General features: G+C 39.7%; 2 protein-coding genes across 2 annotated transcripts in view; one reads left to right on the top strand and one right to left on the bottom strand.

Annotated features, from left to right (window-relative positions):
• Window positions 1-23,541, bottom strand: part of HMGA2 (high mobility group AT-hook 2) — a 129,175-nt gene that overhangs the window by 67,513 nt on the left and 38,121 nt on the right. The gene's annotated exons all lie outside the window — the stretch shown is intronic.
• On the top strand, window positions 6,680-22,960 carry LOC105537092. Its single transcript, XM_011976566.1, has 2 exons — window positions 6,680-7,773; window positions 22,811-22,960. Exons 1-2 carry the CDS (start codon window positions 7,507-7,509, stop codon window positions 22,958-22,960), a joined length of 417 nt encoding a protein of 138 aa, XP_011831956.1. The 5' UTR covers window positions 6,680-7,506.

The raw sequence follows: 23,541 nt of genomic DNA, 5'->3' as shown, positions 1-23,541 counted from the left end.
TTTGTATTTTTAGTAGAGACGGAGTTTCACCGTGTTAACCAGGATGATCTCGATCTCCTGACCTCGTGATCCGCCCGTCTCGGCCTCCCGAAGTGCTGGGATTACAGGCGTGAGCCGCCGCGCCCAGCCTGGAGTGTCTTTACAGAATAAGACAGAAGAACTTTTCAGACTGATTTCCATGTGAGTGGGGCTAGGATGTAGGGAGAAATAGGAAGCGGAATAGTACAATTCTGAAGCCAGCCTGCCCTGCCTGGCTCTTTCATTCATCAGCGGTTGAGTCCTGCAGCAGATGACTTTACCTTATTGTGCCTTGGTTTGTTAATCAGTGAAATAAGGATGATAACAGTGTCTACCTCACTGAGTTACTGTGAGAAAGAAATAAGATAGTCCTCACAACAGCCCTGATACGTACTTTCCCATGACATAAACCACTTTCAAACTAAGGTTTGTCAACAACTCCTCACCTACCTACCTCTTTAAAGTCAAAGCCCAATTCACTCACCATTCTGCCAAGCTGGAATATTCTATCTTATTCCTTGTTGGCCTTGTGTACTGTGTTTTCGGTGAGCATTCTTGGAATGGCAACTTTCTAGAATATTCACTTATTAAAAATCTGTGGGTATATATATATATAGACATATTTACCTATTAGGTATGTATTTACTATATATTAACTAAAAGGGTCCTCTGTGCACATCTACATCTAAGCATTCCTGGTTCAGTGCTAAGGTCACTTTGTTGGAAAAGATAAGGAACAAATGGCAAATAACACTGGCAGCTCGTGGTATGCTGAAGTTTGATTTGTAGGAAAAAGCCTTTTTCTTTTCTGGGACTTGAGGAGAACAAATAGTGATCCTGTATTAATTCCAAAAATGAGTCTTACCAAAAGCCAAATGAAAGCAATCTTAAATATCTAGTTGAACATTGGACAAAGGTCATAAAGTTTAGGAGATTAAAATGGGCACAACTAATATTTCTTTTAAGAAACATTTAATACTTTGGATAATTTTTGTGGATAAGAGTAGGGTCATGATGATATTCAACAGTATAATAAAACAAAGTATCAAGCATATATCCTTCCTCCTAGTGTGGGCACAGAAGGCAGCTGATTATTGGTGGAAAGTGCAGGCTCGAAGTTAGACGGGCTGAGCATGGTGCACCTCTAATGGGAGGGTGGTCCCTGGGTCCCTATGTCATCATTGTCATAAGAGTTAGCACACCATGGGCACTCTATTCCTATTGGATGAATGAGTCTATTAGTCAAAGATAGTTTTATTTGAAAGTTTCTTTTCTTTTCTTTCTTTCTTTTCTTTTTCTTTTTCTTTTTTTTTTTTTTTGAGACTGATTCTCACTCTGCCTCCCAGGCTGGAGTGCGGTGGCAACGTCTTGGCTAGTTGCCACCTCCACCTCCTGGTTTCAAGCAATTATCGTGCCTCAGCCTCCCGAGTAGCTGGGATTACAGGCGCACACCACCGTGTCCAGCTAACTTTTGTATTTTTAGTAGAGGCAGGGTTTCACCATGTTGGCCAGGCTGGTCTCAAACTCCTGACCTCAAGTGATCCACCTGCCTTGGCCTCCGAAAGTGCTGGGATTACAGGCGTGAGCCACCACGCCCAGTAGGTTTGAAGGTTTCTTTTTCAGAACATATTTGTGTCTCCCCAACTCATAAACTATATCCTATGTTCCCAAACCACCATGGAAAGAGGATTCATAATCTCGGAAACACCAATGGCTAGGATGTGAGTGTGTGTGTGTGTGTGTGTATGAGAGAGATGGAGAGGAAATTCTAATAGAAAACTTAATGGGGTCATCTAAAGACACATTAATGCCTTGGAGTGATGGCAAGGAAGGGGCAATTAGATTAACAAATTCAAATGTTGTTGTCATTGCTTTTTTTTTTTAAAATTTACCTGTGGCAGGCTAATATTGGTTAGTAAGGTATCTTACTGTAAAGCTCCTAATGACGCAACTCCAAAGAATCCTTAATATTTAATTATTTTAATTATAGAAGGTAAGATTTAACTATTGTTCTTCAAGATTTTTAGGATTTTACAAATCCTAAGTGCAATTTTTTTTTTTTTTTTTTTTTTTTTGAGATGGAGTGCAATGGCGCGATCTCGGCTCACTGCAACCTCTGCCTCCTGGGTTCAAGTGATTTTCCTGCCTCAGCCTCCCGAGTTGCTGAGACTACAGACTTGCACCACCATGCCTGGCTAATTTTTGTATATTTTTAGTAGAGATGGAGTTTCACTATGTTGGCCAGGCTGGTCTCAAACTCCTGACCTCAAGTGATCCACTGGCCTCAGCCTCCCAAAGTACTGGGATTACAGGTACACGCCACCACACCAGGCTAATTTTTGTATTTTTGGTAGAGATGAGATTTTGCCATGTTGCCAGGCTGGTTTCGAACTCCTGACCTCAGGTGATCCACCCACCTCGGCCTCCTAAAGTGCTGGGATTACAGGTGTGAAGCACTGTGCCTGGCCTAAGTATAAAATATTTTTCTTAATCCTCTTCCATATGGTGACTCATTGGAATGCCAACACGAAAAAGAATAGCCAAGGTAAGTTTTCATTGCCTTCATTGAACTAGCCTTAGGCCAAGTCATCAGACTCTTTCGTCTTTGAAATGCCTCACTAAAATATCATCCATTTTATGAGAAGGGGAGGTCAGCATTTGTGTAATGAACTCTTTATAGAAAAGGCATCATTTAAATTGCCAAGTAGAGTTAGGTGATTGGCTTTCTACATTTTTGGGCCATGAAGAACAGGCATTTCTTTCTAAATTAGCTCAGTCATTAATCCCAAGAATTTCATAACCTGTAGTTCAAGTCTTGCTTACTTATTAAGGGAAACTGAGGAAAGCAATGAATGAAACAGAAAATGTGGAATTCTACAGACTGTGCCTTCAAAAAGCAAGAGTATGTTCAAGATAAGACAGAATGAAAGTGACCGCTGTGGGTTGGGTCTTGGCTGGTGGGTTGAGAAGCTTTGTCTGGAAATTTCTCTGGAACTCAATGGTCTGGCCTGGTTTGATTCACACCTCCTTCCTCGAATACCTCTGTGTTGTCTTTTAGCTCACGTCCTTCTCAGTAATTCCCTGCAAGAATGATGAATCAAAAGAAAAGGAGGAAACAGGGACTAAGGGTGACAGGGAGTCCCTACTCTTAAGTGAAATGTGAGCTTGAAAGCAGTTTAAGAACAGTCCGGTCTAAATTCCATTCAGTCTCCTAACCTCTTAAATCTGTGTATCATTTAGTCAATGAACAGTTTTTAAGAATGGTGAAAATAAAGCAACCTATATAATATATATGTAAACCAAGTTTTCAAAGTCTGATCTTTTTCTTGATTCAGTTTAACCTAGTAATTTTTTTGTAAGTGAAAGCAAGTTTATTAGGAAAGTAAAGGAATAAAAGAATGGCTACTCCATAGGCAGAGCAGCAGCTTGGGCTGCTGGACTAAGGATACTTAAAGTTATTTCTTGATTATATGCTAAACAAGAGGGTGGATTATTCATGTGTTTTCCAGGAAAGCAGTGGGCAATTCCCAGAACTGAGGGTTCCTCCCCATTTAACCGAGTAATTTGCCTCAAAACAAAACAAAATTTCATGGCATAGTTGATATCATCAGCTCAAATATCAAAATAATTTTGAAAATCTGACTCTCAAATTAAAGTCACTGGTCATAAAAATCTTTTCTTATCATTGTTGTTATTATTATTATTTGGACAAAAATTTGGGGAGAGGCAGCCTATCTTAAAATCACTTTTACAAAAGGCAAATGGCTTGAGATATGTGGCATGTGCTGTCAGGTGCATGAGCAATCCTGCTGCCACCAAGTCAACCATTTTCCAACATGCTATTTGTTCCCAGGAACTGCACACATTCCAGATGCTATCACCAGGGCTGCTAGTGCGCAAGAAAATAAGCAAATGAGACACACATTGGCTCATGTGGCAAATCACCGGGTTTGCCAAATGGAAAAGAACAAAAACTTAGAGGGGAAACATTTTGTTTTTCATCTACAAGGATATTAATAAAACTCAAACCCAGCATTTTGTGGCTACATTTCCCAGGAAGATGAGTGTCTTCTGGCCAAAAGAACATAACAACAATCCTTTGTATCTGAGAAATATGTATCTCGTGATGTCATTTAAAAAACCCACTATTTATCATGATCAGGGCTGAAAACATGTTTCTCTAAGACTTGGGCACCAGAAAAAAAAAAGAAAGATAAATTCTACCTAAAATAATCAGTAATTCAGAGAAAATAAATTCAATGACTGTAATTTCATCCATTATATGTCACAGATTAATATCAAAAGCTTCTCTAGATAAAGTTCTAAGGGATAAATAAGCAGTTAGAAATTACTTACTACAGAGCTAAAGAGAGGGTGAAGTAGAAGAATGAAAATTTCTTAGAAGATTTTTCTATGCAAATTTAATTTGTATACATGAAAGGGAGACGAAGGAAGCAAATTATATTATAGAATATATCAATTAAAATAGAATCAATTGAAAGTCACAAGTGATTAGTACAATTAATTAACACATATAGCACTTACTATGTGCCAGCTGCAATTTGAAGCACTTTACATAATTAACTCATTTAACAGTCTCAACAGCCATTATAATATGATGATACCATTTTCATTCCCAATTTGCAGCTGAGGCAACTAAGGCCCAGATAGATTAAGAAACTTGTCCAAGTTCATACAGGTAACGATTCTAGTACATATTAATCTAGATGAGTTTAATTCACAAAATTTCAGTGATACTAATAAATATTGAGAATTTAGAAGCATAATTCCATTAGGATATGAAAAGTCTTCATAGAGAAATTTCACTCAGTAAATAATGCTGACTATTTGGAGTTTTTACCTTGAGGATACCAAATTACTCGCATAAATGTACAAGTTTCCTAGAGATAAAGACTAGTGCAAGTAAAGTTTAAATTTTGCCCTTGACAGCAAAAGTACATATACTCGTATATTAATATTGACTAGTCATTATCAATTGGCCAAGCACAATTTGGTGAATGTGTTAACTTTTCCCAACAGCCATGAGCGTGCAAATACAGGCTGAGTGTCTGAAATGCTTGAGACCAGAACTGTTTTGCATTTCTGATTTTCTTCGGATTTTGGAATATTTGTCTTGCACTTACAGATTTCAACATCTCTAATCTGGAAATCTGAAATCCAAAATGTTCCTATGAGCAATTCATTCAAATATCATGTAACTGCTCAAAAAGTTTTGGATGTTGGAACATTTCAGATTTCAGGTTATCAAATTAGGGATATTCAATCTGTATATCAAAAATACGAGAGCTGGGTCTGGTGGCTCACACCTGTAATCCCAGCACTTTGGGAGGCCGAGGTGGCTGGATCACTTGAGGTCAGGAGTTCGAGATCAACCTGGCCAACATGACAAAACCTCATCTCTACTAAAAACACAAAAATTAGCTGGGCGTGGCGGTGCGCGCTTGTAATCCCAGTTACCTGGGAGGCTGAGGCGAGAGAATTGCTTGAACCTGGGAGGTTGGAGGTTGCGGTGAGCTGAGATTGGGCTACCGAACTCCAGCCTGGGCGACAGAGCAAGACTATGTCTCTAACAAACAAACAAAACCACGAGATTCTTTTTCCCAGTTTTCAATTCTGTCCTGAACTCTCTATCTTAAACAATACATAGGTATGAAAATTACAACTGGTACATTGATTTTAATAGGGAAGAATTTATTTGGAAAGCAATAAATTTGTTGTAAACTGTGCCTCTTTCTGGAAATATTTACAATTTTCAAAGAAGTGGCCTTAGCAAAACTGTAAGTACAGCCCTTGATTTGCAGGTGAACAAAACAGCAGTGCGCATAGACATTAACCTAAACTCAAGTTAGGATTAAGGTTAACATTAAGGGGTAAGCAGGACATAGCACAGTGATTAAGTGCATAGGAGCATTTGTTAATTGAGTGATCTTGAACAAGTTATTTAACTTCTGTCTAAGTCTCACTTTCCTCATCACAAAAGGAAGAAATATTTCATAAAAGTTGTTGTGGAAACTGAGGTAATAGAGAGAGTACTTTGCACAATACCAGACACCCAGTAAGGGCTCAAGAAATGGTATTGCTGTTGTTATCCTTGTCTTTAAAAAGTGAGTCACAACCAGTTAGTGTCAGAACAGGATGCAAAGCACTTCTGGAGTATCTGTTATTAGTTTATAAACTGAGTTCCTTATCCTTTGCATCTATCTGGGTCTAAGGAGGCAAGATCACATAGCATTAACGTTTTCCACAAATGTGGTGTGATCCATCGCCTCTCCTCTTCTTTCACCTCCTAGAGCAAGCCTTCAGCCTCTTAGGACGTGTTTTTCCATCAGAATGTAACTTTGAAGTTGAATATTTTAAACCCTGTTGGGAAGGTTCAGACAACGAAGATAAACAAAGATTCGGGAAATCTAAACGGCGAAGATGCCACGGCTCACGTTACCTGCTTTCTCCTAGTTGGAGTTGAGCTCTTCCTGGAAGTGGGGCACAGTCTGCCATTTGATTAGACATTTCAACATCAAAGCTGAACAAAAACATATAATCAATCTGATCTTAATTCAAGTGTGCCTACCCCTCCTTGTGAAAAGTAGCCTTGCTTTAAAAAATATTTCCCTAGCAGATCAGGCATTTATGAACAACTCCCTATCTTTTCTGCTTCACTTCCATCTCAAGTTCTGGTTCACATAATTAGACAACACTTACTGAGGGCCCATTAAGTGGCCGGGCACTGTGCCACATGCTTTGTTTATACGTTCTCATGTAATTGTCACAACAATTCTTAGCGGTTATTTTCTCATCCCCATTTTACAGATGAAATGGAGGCTGGGGAGAGTAAGTCACTTGTCCAGGGTTACATTGTTAAAAGCTGAGCAATTAAAACCAAACAGCAGTGGGGATAGGCCCTCAGAAGACATTTCTACTCCTGGCTTGGTCACTGCTCAGATATGTCACATGTCCTCTGGGCCTCAGTTTCCCAGCTTGAAGAGGATGCAGCCTCTCCAGAAGTTGCCTTCCACAGCCTGCGACAGCTTCCCAGGGCGGGCGGGCTGCTTTGTTTCCACACTCAGCTGCTCTGGCTGGGGCCTCCCTGGGCTCTGCCCTGTTTTGTTTTTGCTGCTGGACCTACTACAGACGCAACCCTGGCAGCGCAGCCCGGAGCACAGCCGAGGCTTCCTCTTTCTCTCAGTTCCTGGCTGCTTCAGTATGAACAGAAAAGGTGGGCAGGGGCCAACTGGCAGGAACCTCCGAAATAGCAGCACATGATCCTCCTACGAGCAGCAGAAAGGCCAGCCCGCAAGACCTCGCCGCCTGCCCAACTCTGTCATTGACTAAGGTTGCTTTTGTCAGTACAGCCGCCAGGGGTTTCCACGCTCATTCCCCTCCAGACAGGGTGGACAGCTTTGGTGATAGACAACTGGGAGGTAAAACTCCACAGAGCCATGCCAGCGACTGACCGCCTAGGGACAGGAGATGGAGACGTTCAGCTGCAAAGGCTACGGAGGAACCCCCGCAATTGGAATCTCTCCATGTCTTATGCAGCATGGAACATACTCCGGGACCTACCCGGGGCTCTCTCTGGCCACCTCTGAGTGCAAAGGAAAAGAGTGCAGTTCAAGGAAGGGAATGTGTCTGTCATCCCACCACATGCGCACAAGGCCAGTTCCGGGATCAGCAGGCTTCCTTCACCAGCACGGGCTCTTCATTAGCAACCACTGGGAGGGAATGTGTGCGGAGTCAGTGAGTGAAGCTCTCCTTCAGCAATTTCTCTCCTCCTCTCATACTTCTCTCTCTCTCTCTCTCTCTCTCTCTCTCTCTCTCTCTCTCTCTCTCTCCCCCCTCCCTCTCTCTCTTTCTCCCTTCCTCCCTCCCTCTTTCGCTCCCTCTGGGTCTAGGACAATACTCAGGCCAGGACAGTTCCAGTCATAACTGGATCTTTCCATTACTTGGTAGCACACAGGAGGATTTGTTGGAGTGGTTTTTTGTTTTGTTTTGTTCTGCTACTATTAAGCAAGATTGCTTCATAATCCTTTAAGGGGTTTTTAGCCAAGTCTTATTTACATATCCTGGCCAGCAAGCACGTGATTAACCCAAGGATGTTGGAGGGAAGGCAGATGCTACATCTGAAAAAATTTTGATTCTGTTTCATTCTGGAGACACAAACAGCCGAGCTGTCAAAAGGACAACAGTCTCTTGGGCCAACATGACACCAAACTCAAACTCTGGAGACCCTCAGAGACAAGAAGGAGGAGCTGCTGAGGTAGGGGCACGGATGCGAGGAGTTCTTGTCCCTCTCTCCTTCTCTTTCACTATCTCCACTCTGGGGGCAAAGGCTCAGGATAGCCAGAGGTACACATAATCTAATACATGGAAATGGTGGTAAACTGCCTGTCAATTCACCGCACCACCATAATATGTCTACAATGTGGTGCCTGTCTACAACTTACATACCACCCAGAAAACAAGCTGCACTGGCATTTCTGCATTGATAGAAAGGACATTTGAAATTTTTCCCTACAGGCATTATTTCAACTGATATTTACGAGTGGTTTTATGGGATAGAATCATGCCAGTCGTATCAAGGAACTTTTCATATCTTTCACCCCATGCTAAGGATAAATAGAGCCAGTTATGATTATTCTCATTTCTCGAAAGTTACCGAATGATCCACCAGAAAGTTAAATGGATCTTCACCTATCAGAGGAATCTTTTTGTTTTTTTAAGTAAAAGAAACCTAAACTCCAAGACCTAGACTCCTGGAGTAAGAATCTCTCCACCAATGAAAATTCTTAAACATTAAATAAGCATTTACCGGGAGATATCAATGAGGTCTTAACTGTATATTGTCTGATTCTGAGGCAAAACATACAAATACAAACACTGAACTAGTACTTCTAATTCATCCTTCCATGCTACCTGCTGTGTAACCTTAAGTCATTTATCTTCCCTAAGTATACATTTTGTTATCTTTAATATACAGGGACTGCGTTTGATGTCTCTAATTTCCCATATAGCTCAAAATGAAATATTTGTTTAATGAAAGAATCTATTAACATTGTCAACAGCAGTTTTTATTTTAATCTTTAAATACAAAGGGCAACACATGTTTCATGGCACAAAAATCCCTCATTGCCATAACCTCTGACAGAAATATTTTTGCAAAGTTTTCTTGCTCTTCTTGGGAAGAAACAATCATGCCATTAGGTTCTGTGAGTAAGGAGATGCCAGTGATACAGGATGAGGGATAGAGGTTTTATTTATTTACTTTGACCTGAAATGCTTTCATAGTGCTAGGATTTTCCCTGTGGAAAATGCTTTGCTTCTAATATTATCTCCAGTGATCAACAGTTAGTGTCAAAGGTTTGTGAATGGATTTCAGAATGTGCAAGTGGCACCTCCCATCGTTAGCTGTCTACATTTTTTTATAACCACTTGCATACTTTTGGTCAACCACTGTAAAATAAACAGTCCTTCCCAAATGTTTTTGTTTTCTTTGACAGCACAGCAATAATTCACTTGGAATGCTACAGAATAGAATAGTACTTTAATGCTGTTGTAAGGATGGCTTTTATGATTTCTATTCATCGAGTTGTTTTTAAGTTAAAAGATACCAGACTGAAAAGAACATAAAGCCCTGTGGAGATAGGCTTAGATCTTTGCTCCCTGTTCCCAAGGGTATATGGGAGCATATACCCTTGGATATATACCAAGGATATATACATAGAATATATGTATAAACACACATCCACACATGCATAAATATGTGTACATATATGCTTAATATAGACATTTAAAACAACAGTCACCTAAAGTGTTTACTGTTTTTGTTTTTGTTCTTTTGTTTTAAATTTGAGAAGTATGGCATCTAGATTATGGTAGAGTTTTGTGTTCATGCAAATCAAGATGTAAAGTAACGTTTATTCCTACCTAGAAAAGTTTCATGAAAAAAATGTCATAACTCACTTTTGCTTACTTGGTAAATACTCTTGTTCTCTTTTTTTCTGGTCATGGACATACTAAATATGAAGTTTAGAAGAAAAAAATCTTTATATATAGTTTGTTTCGAATTTGATATATTTTGGTTAAAAGCGCTTTATTGCCAGGCATGGTGTCTCACACCTGTAATCCCAGCACTTTGCGGGGCCAAGGTGGGTGAATTGCTTGAGCCCCGGAATTCGAGACCAGCCTGGGCAACATGGTGAAGCCCTATCACTACCAAAAAAAAAAAAAAAAAAACAAAAAATTTGCTGGGTATGGTGGCACATGCCTGTAGTCCCAGCTACTTGGGAGGCTGAGAAGGGAGGATCATCAGAGCCTGGGAAGTCAAGGCTGCAGTGAGCCATGATCATGCCACTGCACTTCGGCCTGGGCGACAGAGCTAGACACTGTCTCAAAAATAAAAATAAAATTCTTTTTTTTTTTTCTCTCAGGGGGAACGGTTGATTACTGTCTCAGATGTACATACCACAATTAAGTTTATATCTATGTGTCAAAAATGGAAGGATGAAAATTGACTTGAGAAACTGCACAGTTTCTGTGCAACATTATATAGGATATCTTTACAAAGGACATTTGAAGTAGGAAATTGGAGCTTAGGCAGTATTATACTTTCTATCTTACCTATACTACTCTCTGAGAAACCCATTTCTAGCCCGTACAGCACAGCTTGCAAACTGTGATCTTCGACTAGTATGAATAAGTCTTGTGTTGAGTTTAATTTCCGAGGCCGAGAGTTTATCAGCTGAACCATCTCACCTGCATTCCTTGCAAGTCATTAGAGCCTTAGATGCCTGGCTTGGCTTTGGGCTTCTCCAGCAGAGAGCAGTGAAACACTGTCAATAAACCTAATTCTGGAAACCAGAGTAGATTCCAAGTTGGGAAAAAAAGCAAAGGCAGAACTGGCAGGCTCATCAGAGTTATAAAGAAACTGAGGAAACTGGGCTTGTAGATTTTTAAAAACAGATATGTGTTAAAAGTTTGGTGTCAATATTATGGCAATACATATATTTAGATATTTAAATGTTGTTCGAAATATCACTTCATACCAAGGTAGATGACCCAAAAGAAAAAGTGTGCACTTTCCAAAATTTGCTTCTTATTTTAATCCTGCAATTGCTATACTGTTACACGTTTATAAGCTTTACTATTACACATGTATTAGGTAATTTCCATTTGCATTCAGTGTTAGAACAATGTCAGCTCTTCAATCCCAATCTCTGGCTACCTAGCTTGGCAGTTCTTCAAGCATCCCTTGTTTACAGGGACCACTTGGAAAGTCAAGTACATTATAACAAGTTTATACATCCTCATTCTATAAGAAACATTGTTGCAGAGAACCATTTTAAGAAGCTTAGAAACAGTTTTCTATGGCTCAGGTTCAAAATGGGGTTCATAGGGGGGATGTGTGAATGGCGCTTCCAGGTAAAGTGATTTATTACATTACACATGAACTTGTTAACAGTATAACACAAAAGTGTGAACACTCCCCAGGACACCTCACCCTTGGCTGGGGTGCAAGTAGGTTCTTCTCCTTCCAATCAACAGTAGCATGATGACAGAGAATATTAGTGAATGCAGTATGTTCACAGTTGGCTGCTCTTAAACAAAATATATTTTCACAAAAGGAAATATGAGCATTTACAATCCCATGATATGGAACATAGGATCTGACCTGTTTACTTCTCTTGGATGAAAAATAGTTTAATGTATTAACTTTTTTTGAAGCAAAGACAAAAGGGAAGAGATCTAAAAAACAAACAAACAAACAAACAAAAAAAAAACAGACAGGTCATCCATTGCTCCATTGACGTGGGAGATAATACCCTATGTATAACCAATGACTTGAAGAGTTCCCATTTTGAAACTTTTTTGCTCTCTTCAAAGCACTGGGCTCAAATGCCAGCCTCTGTGTGCAGGCTGCCAAAATACTAAGTGAAGCATGGGGCACTACACATTAAAGGAGAAAGGTCAGCATGGCACCATGCCCAAAATGCATGCTGTACAGCAGGATGAACTTTGGAGAGACCAACTCACATCAAGTCACCGTGTGTTTTACATTCTCCCAGTGGCCGGGGTCATTTTACCTCCCACTGGAATCTCCTCTCAGCCATTATGTATCCCAGCTCTCAAAGGAAAACCTCTCTCCTTGACCCCTCCTAAGGCCTCTCTCCACAGTACCATTCTAGCAAAAAGGAACAGCTCCAAGCCAGGAAACTACTTCCACAGGGCAAATAAAGCTTCCGCCAGCACTCCTAATGGCATTCCCTGCCGCTGCAGCAGCCAGCAGACACAGGGCTGCATTGCTTGGGAAAGTGCAGCCTGACGCTCCACGTCAACATTCCACCCCCTTAGCTTTTCCCAAGGTCTCAGTGAGAAAACCTTTCTTTTTTCTTTCTTCATTTTTTTTTTTTTTTTTGTTCTTATCAGTTCAAACAAGAACAATGAATTCCTCAAGCCTAAGCAAGAATGTGACAAGGTGTCAACAAAGCCAACCAGGAAGGTGATGTATGGCCCATAAATCACTTCACAAACCAGGGCTGCAAAGCAAGCACCCAGCAACCCAGAGTGAGAGTTTTTTCTACTACTAAACCTTCACACCCCCACAGCCACCCTCCTCCAGCACCCTCGCTGACTGCTCACCTGTCACCCCTCCACTGACCAATTGGCCTACTCATGGGGTAATACAAGTTCTCTTCCTTCTGTGGCAAATACTGGGCATCTATGGTAGAGCACCATATAATATAACGTGCTTCAGGGACATGTGTTGCTATGGTTTCCAGAGGCTGTCTGGAAAGTTCTACTCAAAACCTTAATTTGAAAGGTTTATAAATGGTGAAAGTATTTGTTCTTAGGGTAAAAATTTGATTTAGAAAGTTTGGGCTTAAGTGGTGAAATGATTGTATGGTTTTCAAAAATCAGAGGCCAGAAATTGCTTTGCCTGCTTTATAAATGATACAAAGAGAAATAGAAAGCAACCAAATTAGAATCTCTTTTTGGTGTTGTAGGATTTGGTTTTCCTGAAAGAAATATTGAATGTATAGTTGTGTACATATTAAGATTAGGAACAGAAAGAATATTCACAATTGCCTTATGCAAAGTAACTTATTGGCTAATACAAAATTACCAAATATTTTAATAGATGTGACTAATCATACTTTTCATGCCGTGGTTTCAGAGGGAGTATATGGTGTAAATTCCTAATGCAAAAACTCCTGAAAAGATTTAAATTCAAATGATTGGCTAATTTTCAGCAACTCAGTATCCATTCTGTGAGTTTCTATTTTACATATATATATATATTTTTTAATGGGCCTTAAATACATATTTAACTAACAAGCTGGAACAGCTAAGTAAATCATTTATAAATACGCATTTATATAATGGAATTACCTATACCTACTACATTCCTATATAACCAGTTTGGGAGAAAAAGCAGAAACTTCCAAAGAAGCAATTTTGTTGAAAACTGAAGACATCAACAAAGAGAAAAACTCACCAATCCCCATGATAATGGCAACCAAGGTCAGCCTAGTTGAATATAGTTTCATTTCTTTCCTCCAACCACTTAAAAAAAAATCAGATTCTAAAAATAGCTGAAGTAGCAGAGATGAGCTCATTCTCTACTAAATAACTTTGCCCATTCTCTAATGATAGTAAAAATAATTCAAAGAAAACAAGCAAATAAAAAAAGAAAAACATCCACCAAGTTGGTAGTTCAAACTCATAGAAAGTTGACTGATGGTTTACGTAGGCCATCGGTATTAAAAAACCAGACAAGGCCGGGCACAGTGGCTCACGCTTATAATCCCAGCACCTTGGAGGTGAGTCAGGAAGATCACCTGAAGTCAGGAGGTCGAGGCCAGCCTGGCCAACTTGGTGAAACCCCGTCTCTGCTAAAAAATACAAAAAACTAGCCGGGCGAGGTGGCGGGCCTCTGTAGTCCCAGCTACTTGGGAGGCTGAGGCAGGAGAATGGCGTGAACCCGGAAGGCGGAGCTTGCAGTGAGCTGAGATCTGGCCACTGCACTCCAGCCTGGGCGACAGAGCGAGACTCCGTCTCACAAAAAAAAAAAACCAAAAACAAAAAAATAGCCAGGCATGGTGGCACATGCCCACAATCCCAGCTACTCAGGAGGCTGAGGCAGGGGAATGGCTTGAACTCATAAGGTGGAGGTTGCAGTGAGCCGAGATCACACCACTGCACTCCAACCTGGGCAACAGAGAGTGACTTTGTCTTAAAACAAACAAACAGACAAAACTGAATATATGAAAATCTGAATAAAATATTTCTTTGCAACACAGTATAATCTTTGAAATAATAAACTAACAGTTGTTATAAACTGCAAGTTCCAGTGTATGTAAATAGATCAACTTAGAATAATATCATTTACTCACTCAGGAACACAGCTATTCAATTAAATAAAATACATCTGGTATTATTGCCAGCAAGATAAGCAAAGCAAGCAAGTACTAAGCCACTGTCAGTATATTTTCTCGTATGAGCATGAGGGAGTAAAAATTAATTTGGGACTACTTTGAGACAATTACTTGTATTAACTCTATTTAAATATAAGCATTTCTTTTTATTTTTACATCTGTGATTAAACAAAACAAGACAAAACCCATTATGGCCATAGCATCAAGCTACATGATAATTCTAAAAGAGTATTACTGGTGGAGGGAAACCTTTCTGGTTGAATAAAGGGAAATGAGAAGATAAAATAAGTACTGCAGGTGTGTGAGATCCCAATTTTCTTGCTCTGGAAAAATCTGTAGAAAGAGCTACATCTGTCTCAAAGTGTGACTCTCTTTTTCTGAGATGGAGCACCAAACTGGAAAAGGGAGACGAGCCCATTGGGGCAAATCTTTAAACTCTTCTACTATTTTTAAGCGTACTTGTGACAATGTTTACCTGTATGTATGTATACAGAAAAACAAATGAGTTTGAACTATGATTATCCATTACTTTATTTTTTCTTAAAAGCTATCTTGCCAAGTCTTAAGGTGGTTCTGTGGGTAAATCGGGGTAGCGAGCTGCTTATTATAAAGCAGCTTGAAGAACAAGTACATAGAGGTCACCTGCACTCACTTCAACAAGGTTGGAGAGGCACCTGGAGTCACACTACACCTCCTTCTGAAAAAGATTCTAAACAATTTCTAAAGGGCACCACATCTTCAAATGGTTTGCTTCCTGCTGGAAACCCTAGGCTTTGTTGTATGAGCGCAATTCGTTACCACTGAAAAGAAGATGATTAAAATTTCTTGAGTATTCACCTCACATCATTAAAGCCTTTTATATATATTTTCACTCAATGTGTCTCAGCAAGACTGACAAAGTCTTCAACTAAGTAGTAGTCTTTATATAGCTTTAAATGTTATACATTATATATACCTATTATTTATATAGCTTTATTATTTATATTATATATTTATTAATTTACATTTGAAGTTTACAAAACAAAAATAAGTTTTCTTTTCTTGTAGATGATAAATGAGATCTATGAAACTGTAAAGGATAAATTCTTACTCTTATTCCCAACAAGCTGGTGTCAACAAACACAGCCCAAAACCCAACTCTAGTTTAATGCATACAAGGAAGAAAGTGTAATTGAAAAATTAGTACAAATTTGCTTCTGTTTTACTGTCCACTCATTCAGCAAATATTTATCCAGTGTCTGCAAAGTGCTATAGTAGGCTATCGAGAGATAAAAAAAACAAAATCTCACTAATTGTGTGCCATTAGTTGGCATACCTCAAACCACCCTATATTGTTACCTACCTTTTTTGGTGTGTGATTTTTGAATTCTGTAAGGGCAGCGACCATATGTTAAACCTCCATGGGTGTCCTGCTCTTTTCAATCATCTAATAAATGGGTCTGCCATTATTGTTACTGTTGTGCAAGCACGGGCAAATACCACAAGCAAGACTTGAAAATAAATCCTCAGTTCCCTGTCTTTATTACTGGAGGTAAAACAATGATTTCGTGAGGATGAATATAATAAAATAAAACATAGAGTAATGTGATAATGGTCACATTTAAATATATGTATGCATCTACATATATACATGTATACATATAATAAAACACATGTAGACATGCTTTATATATCTTATTTTCTACTAAGCTCTTTTCACATTTACATGGGAAATTAAAGTATAATATATGTGATTCACTAATAGTGACATTGGACATCTCTCTTCTTTTCCTTCTTTCTTTTTTTCTAAAGTAAATATTATCCTCCAATCCCACAAGTGCATTTGACTTCATGAGTGACTATTTATAGCCATCTACACTTAGCCCAGATTCAATACGAAAAAAATATTGAGAAAAGGAAATAAACCTTTTCTGCTGATGGCTTCCCTATTTGGTGCTCAAAGCACTATTTATTTCTAACACACCAGACAACAGAATCTAGAGGGCTCATGGTATAGGTGCAGACACATGGCTTGGACACATTCATTCCTTGGATATTTTTTATAAGACACACACTATGCTCTGCATTGAAAATACAAAGATAGATGAGACACAGTCTCATGCATAAAAAACATGTAAACAAATAATTATAGTAGACTTGGAAATGTCCTTTACCTCAGGTGTGTGCAAATTTCCATGAGGCAAAGAGGAAGGAAATAATTGCAGGAGGGGTTGCGGGGGGGCACCATATTTGAACTGGGTCTTGGGAGGTGTGTTGAGATCGGTCCAAATGGAAGTAAAGGTAAAGACTTCACCAATCAGAGCACAAGTGTGAAACACCTAATGTAAGTTTGAGAAAAACGGGTCTTTCTGTCCTAGGGAAGTGAAGATTTCAACTGGTGGGTGGTAGGAGGCAAGATTAGAAACTAGGCCCAATGCTATAATCAACATAAGAAGTTCAGACTTTATCCGTTGGGTGAATGGTAGCCAGTGACAATTTTTGGCAGGAGAGTGATTGAGTGTCTGTTCTGAAGAAAACACTTCCAGCAATAATGGAGGCAAGCTGGACAAAGAAGAGTAGACACAGCAGGAAAACTAGTAGGAGGCTGGTGCAAATAGTTTAAGTGAGAGAAGATAAAGACTTGTACAAAGAATGTGGCAGTGGGGAAGTTGGAATGGAGGAAAAGAAAACTCAAAACATATAGCTCCAGGCACCTTTAGGAGTAATAAATAGCAGAACTTTGCAAATGTTGAAATAGGAGACTGACAAGTCAAGGATGACCGAGTATATATGATGGCACTCAGATAAGCTACGAATACAGTCAGTCAATGCAGGCAGTGACTGAAACACAGATATCATGGAGCTAACTCAGAATAAACACCATGTAATGAAAAATAGAAGACCTCAGATATAACCCTGGAGACGAGCGACGTGCAGAGGGCAGGTAGAGAGAGAAGAGCCTCCCAGGTGCAAGGAACTTCTTGACAAGAGAAGAAACACAGGACAGGTTTACCTTCAGGCATCCAAGGAGGGCAAGTTTGAAATAAGGAGGCGCTGATGATGTGTCAGATATTTCAGAAGAGACATCAGGACGAGGACTGAGAAGTGTCTGCTGGATTTGGCAGTTAAGAGGTTACTGGCGACCTTATTTAGAGGACTTTGTATAGGGGGACCCTAGGAAGGATGAAGGGGGCAGAAGCCAAGTCACACTAGGCTCCGGACTGGATTAAAGATCTGGAGAGGTGAGAATATGTTTCATTTGGCTGGCGTCCTGTTGCCTCCTTACCACTTCAGACTGGCTTCAGTCTAACAAGGACAGGCTGTCACACCTTCTTTTGCTATGCCCACAGACCCCTAAACCCAAGAAAGTGATGATGCAGTGAAGCACAAAGCTACAGAGCACATAAAGCAATTGGTTATTTTCTGTGACATCATCATATCAAATAGGAAAATTAAATCTATTGTTGGTAATCAAAGGTTATTCTGCTATTCCCGAGCCTTTCTGAGGAAAACTAACAAAATAAGGTATGGGCAGAAGTCAAACTGGAAGTGATTTTTAAGAGGTCTTAAGAAGCTTGTGTGACATTGTTCTGTGTATCTGACAGCCTGAGTGTGAACTAAAATGGAATCTGCCTAGAAAAGGAATATAGTTCTCTCACCTAGAGGGAAAACCACACCTTCAGAATCCCCATAGGAAGGGGATATAGTAATGGAGAAAACATATTCTGCCTCATTATTCTTTAGCCTTGAGAATGTAAATACAGGACATTCAAAATTCTCATGAGAAGGAAAACAAATAATACCTGGAGGCCAAGCTAAAGGTTTCTTGCTTCTACTAATGAACTTAAATTCATTTTCCATTCACACACAAAGGGAAGAAACCTATATAAATGGATTAAGAGGGCCAGAAAGACGCAATAGAGCAGGAGTCAGCAAACTTCTTCTCTTAAGGGTCAGACGGTAAATAATTCAGGCTTTGTTGGGCAGATGGTCTCTGTGGCAGGTACTCAATTCTGTCACTGTAGTAGGAAGGCAGGTGTAGACAACACGTGAACCAATAGGTGCGACTGTGCCCAGGAAAACTTTATTTGTTGATACTGAAATTTGAATCTTACATAATAAATATTATTATTCTTTGTTTCAACCTTGTAAAAATGTATAAACCTGTATTATAAACACATATTTTAAAAGCTGACTTCTAAAGAAGAAAATTAGGGTAGCAAATAATTATGATGCATTGGTCATTAGACTATGGCTTCTGACTGAGCCTACGTTTTTTCCAAATCATGTCAGATTTGACCTGTCATTCTCTTGCTTAGAAATCTTTAATAGCTTCCCATTTCCTGCAACGTCCAATCTCTTTATGCATGTATGCACGGCCCTCGTGACCTGCTACCACTAAGCGTTTAGGTTCACTGTCCACATTCACTCCCTCACTCATGGTATGTCTCTAATGTACACTATCCAATCCAAACTAGCTGCCCTTACTAAATACACCCTACATTTCCCTGCCTCCATTGATTTACTCCTACTTTTCACATGACATGAAAGGCCCTGTCACAGGAAAGTCCTCTTCCAGCTGTTTTGTTTGTTTTGTTTTTAGATGGAGTCTCCCCCTGCCCAGGCTGGAGTGCAGTGGCACCATCTCGGCTCACTGAAACCTCCACCTCGTGGGTTCAAGCAATTTTCCTGCCTCAGCCTCCGAGTGGCTGGGATTACAGGAATGTGTCACCACACCCGGATAATTTTTGTATTTTTAGCAGAGATGGGCTTTTGCCATGGTGGCCAGGCTGGTCTCAAACTCCTGACCTAATGTGATCTGCCCACCTCCCAAAGTGCTGGGATTACAGGTGTGAGCCACCACGCCTGCCGCCAGCTGTTCTATTAGAATCCTATTCATTCTTTAGGGCTCAGCTGAAGTGTCATTCAACTCCTTTGTAAAGCCTTCCTTATTTTACCTAGTTGGAATAAAGGCTTCACATATTGTTTTTTACTATTTACATTTCGGCAAAAATATTTCTGAAACCACTACCTTACATGGCTCTTGTAAGGATTAAATAATAAATCAAGATAACGTGCTCAGCGTAGTACCTGACACATAGTCGAAGTTCAAAAATAAATAGAAGTTGTATGGATATGCATATCTACCCCTAGACTGTAAGGTCTTAAAGCTAAGGACCATATTATATTTACTTATACACACACCTGTAACAGTGACCTGTATATACATGTGTTGTGTTCAACAAATGTTTATTGAATATAGCTGGAATATTGTACACCACTTTTTTTTTTGTTTTTTGTTTTTTTCAAATCGTGACCAATACTTTAATCTTAAAGCTAAGTGTGAGAAGGGCTGAAAAACTGTTAAGATTTTTTATAACCTTTCTAACTGGGTTGGCCATATGGAGCAGAAAATCATGGACTTTGGAGTCTGACAGACCTGGGTTCAAAATTCAGTTTTATTACTTTCTAGCTCGTGTATCTGTGCAAGTTACTTTAATTTTCGGAGACTTGTTTTCTTCATTTATAAACTGTCAATAAAATGTGTTTTTAAAGGTGTATTTTGAGGTTTCTAGAACAGTGCTGGGCTTGGTAGGCATTTAATTAGTACTGGCTAAGGATATTAAACAGGACTGTGTTTAAATGCCCCCATTCATATTACCTACATGGTGAAACATTGTCAAAATGGTGTACATCAGAAAAAAATGTGAATTGTATTTTTTGACCATTCTTTCTTAAATACATAAGGAGAGTTGTTGTCTTTAGTCCATTTTGTGGGAAAGAGTCAGTGCAATGGAGGGTGGTTCACTATGATCCCTCAGAACTGACTCCACTGACAGCACCCTCTTTGACTTTTCCCTGCTAACTTCAGCAGGTAGCAAGAGGGGAGTGTGGGCTATGGTGTCAGATTACTTGAGGCTCCATCAACCACCCAGATGGAATTTTAGGAGCTATGGTAATTCCTATCTGCTGGGTAGGGTTCCTGAAATACAACCATGGTGTTTCATTTCCTAGTTGTTGCTGTCATCTTTCTGAGTTGCTCTGTGATCCACCATATTCCTTCTCTAATCTTGCTTTGATTTACGAATGTACATGATGATGGTGATGGTAATATCCTATTTTAAATGATACATACTCGAACTAACTTGGCCCAGAGAACCCTACCAAAAAAAAAAAGGGAATGAATGAGTCAGATCCTTAGAAGACAGTTCCTAGAGTCATTCTAGCTAATCTTTTCATCAGCTGAGTGTTTTGCAAAGGGGTTTCTGCCTCATTGATCAAGAAAATGTAGTGGCTTACCAATGCCAACCTCTTAAAGCATAAGTAGAGGAACTCAACGGTAACCTACTAGACTCACTTGTATGCAATGCATTGGCAGTTTGGGACAGCATTAATGTTTATAATGTGACCTTGTCTACATTTGGGGTTTGGCATAAATAATTACTTTACTTCGCAACTCAAAATTTGATGATTCCATTATTTTGTCAAAAATAACCAATAAATACCACTAATCACCTAGTCGACAACTTATTAAAATTTATGCTAACAGTTCCTATAGATTCTAGTGAGAGTTTAAATGAAAGAGTTAGGTAGAAACAGGCAAGAATGGTATCACCTGTATTTTTCTGCTATATCATGATTCCATAAGCCATCCCTAAAGATGCACTGAATTGGATAAGAACCATGGAGAAAATGGTGATTATGTACACAGTACCTCTAAAAAGAAACTCTTGCTTCAAATTTCCTGCATATTCAACGTAGGTGGTGCTTTGGGCCCAAATAAGGTGACTCATTGCCTCAGTTCTCCCTTTCCTGTTTCACAAGCAGACACAGCAAAGCCTGGAGAGTAATCTGACTCCTCCCTGATCGTAGTGGACTACATCTGGGATGACATTTAGCTTTCCTTCTCTGTGGGCTCTGTAAAATCACCTACTGCTCAGAGAAACTCTCTGACATGTTCTGAACTCTAAGAACAAATGAAAATGGCATTTTGGAAAAAAAAAAAAATGAAGCCAGACCAAAGAAGTCAGAAACATGATACTCTAAGATCAGGCACTTATCTGCACTGCAAATGAAAAAAGTTTCAGACGCAAAGAATTAACAATTTAACCACTAGTTTTCCCCTGAGACGTTACTGTCACAAGAGATCCTTACATTTCCGGTGGCATTCAGCAGATTCTCCTCTTTAGGGAGGCCAACGGCAGAAAGTTACTGAATATTTGCTCCCTGTCAGATGCAGAAATATTATTTTGTAAGCAATGTTGGAGAGAAAAAGGCTCAAAAGGAGGGTGAACATCAGAAGAAAAAAGGGACAGATCTACAAGGTGCTTGTGACATGTTTCCACTTTGTATTATGGGCAGTGGCAGAGCGGAAGATAAACCTTTAATCAACTTAGCAACATGGTGCCCATGTCCAGGTATTCAAGTGCTTAGTAAATACTGTTACAGAGTGCCCAACAAGGAACGTGGGTCTTCAGGGAATGTGTAAGAAAGAGAAGGCACGTTCTTACCCTCGAGATGCTTCTAGTCCTGTTCAGATGACAAGCTTTATGTATTAATACGTTAATTCAGATCTTTTCCTCACTTCCTTCAAAACTCCATCCAAAGTTCTTCTCCTGCAGGCAGCCTTACGGCTCTGACTAATAGCTCATGCCTCAACTCTGTGTCCCCACAAGACTCATATCCTCCACTTTTACACAACTTGAACTTGGCAGAAGTGTTCTTCAGTTGATTCATGTGTGCTCAGTCCAACTGATTTGTCAGTATCATGAGGATACGATTTTGGTCTTCTTGTTCCTTTATGTCTTTTCACAGTAATTAGTTCTGTAGCTTAAACATAATAAACACTCATTAAGGGAAAACTGGCCAGCCAATTCTGACTCCTCCTGCTCAGATAACACTCCAAGTGTGCTGGTTCCTGGCTCTCCCACTAACAGATTAAGTTCCTAGAAGTTCCCCTTCCTGAGAAGGCCTCCGGATTTTCATGCTGCCTTTGTATCCAAAAGCAAAGATGTTCTCAACAGAGCAAAAAGTTAGAAAAGAACTCAATGTCTCAGTGGGCAAGATTTCTGCTCATTACAAAAACAGGACAAGCGCTGTTTCTATGTAGCTTGTGCCATTAGTTACATTCAGGGATACCAGTTAACAAAAATGGCAGGCTCTCAATTTAGAGTGTCAATTTCTTTGTCATTATGTGAGCTAGTGATTTAACTCCTTGCTAAGTTATCTCATGCATCTCTTGCCACTTCTTTCCTCACACACTCTCCTCTTTCTTCTCTACTTTGTTCTTCTGCAGTGTTTAGAAACTAGAAAATCAGAACTGATTTCTGTCCCCTCACTCTCTCAATCTCTCTCTCTACTAGTGTCAAGATGGGAAGGCACATGTTCCCATCTTGATAGCAGCAGAAAGAAAAACGGCAGCAGAAGGAAAACAGCAGCAGAAAGAAAAACTAGACTCAGATGGGTTGAGAGGGCAATGGCAAGCAATCCTGGTACATGTCAGCTGCATCTGAGCTAAGTGCTAGTGATTTTTTTTTAAGTTAGCACTGCTGAAAAGAAGAATGACTGTTCACATTAATAATTGCCTTCTTAAATTTGTAATGATGAGAAGCGGGCTAAGGTAGAAGAGGTAATGTTTATTTCACTTTGAAGCTTATAGGTAGTCACACGAGTATCACAAAAAGAACAGATACAATGAATCATCTTGCCTTTTACGTGACTGCTACGAGACCTGCAACATCTCTCTTGAATGTTCCGCCTAGTCACACTCATAACCGAGGGGAAAAAGAAGACAAAGGTGAATGCTCAGTTAGCCCCTAACCCTCTCATTCTATCTGCTGTTAATGTTGCCCACAGGACTACCAGCTGCAAGGCTATCCATGACCTCCTCCGTCAAGTCCACCCAGACTCTCTGATCTAAAGCAGCCTTGCCCACTCCAATACTCTCCATTACATTAACTTGGTTCACTTTCCTTCTTCGCTCTTATCATGTCTTGAAATCATCATCTTAATTTTTTTAATAACTATGCCACCATTTGTAATCCCTCTCTAGAATGTAAGAGCCACAAGACTAGAGACCTTAGGCTTTTCCCCA

This window comes from Mandrillus leucophaeus, unplaced genomic scaffold, assembly GCF_000951045.1.
Source record: "Mandrillus leucophaeus isolate KB7577 unplaced genomic scaffold, Mleu.le_1.0 Scaffold169, whole genome shotgun sequence".
Classification (NCBI taxonomy): domain Eukaryota; kingdom Metazoa; phylum Chordata; class Mammalia; order Primates; family Cercopithecidae; genus Mandrillus; species Mandrillus leucophaeus.
This window is presented reverse-complemented; position numbering and strand designations above follow the sequence as displayed.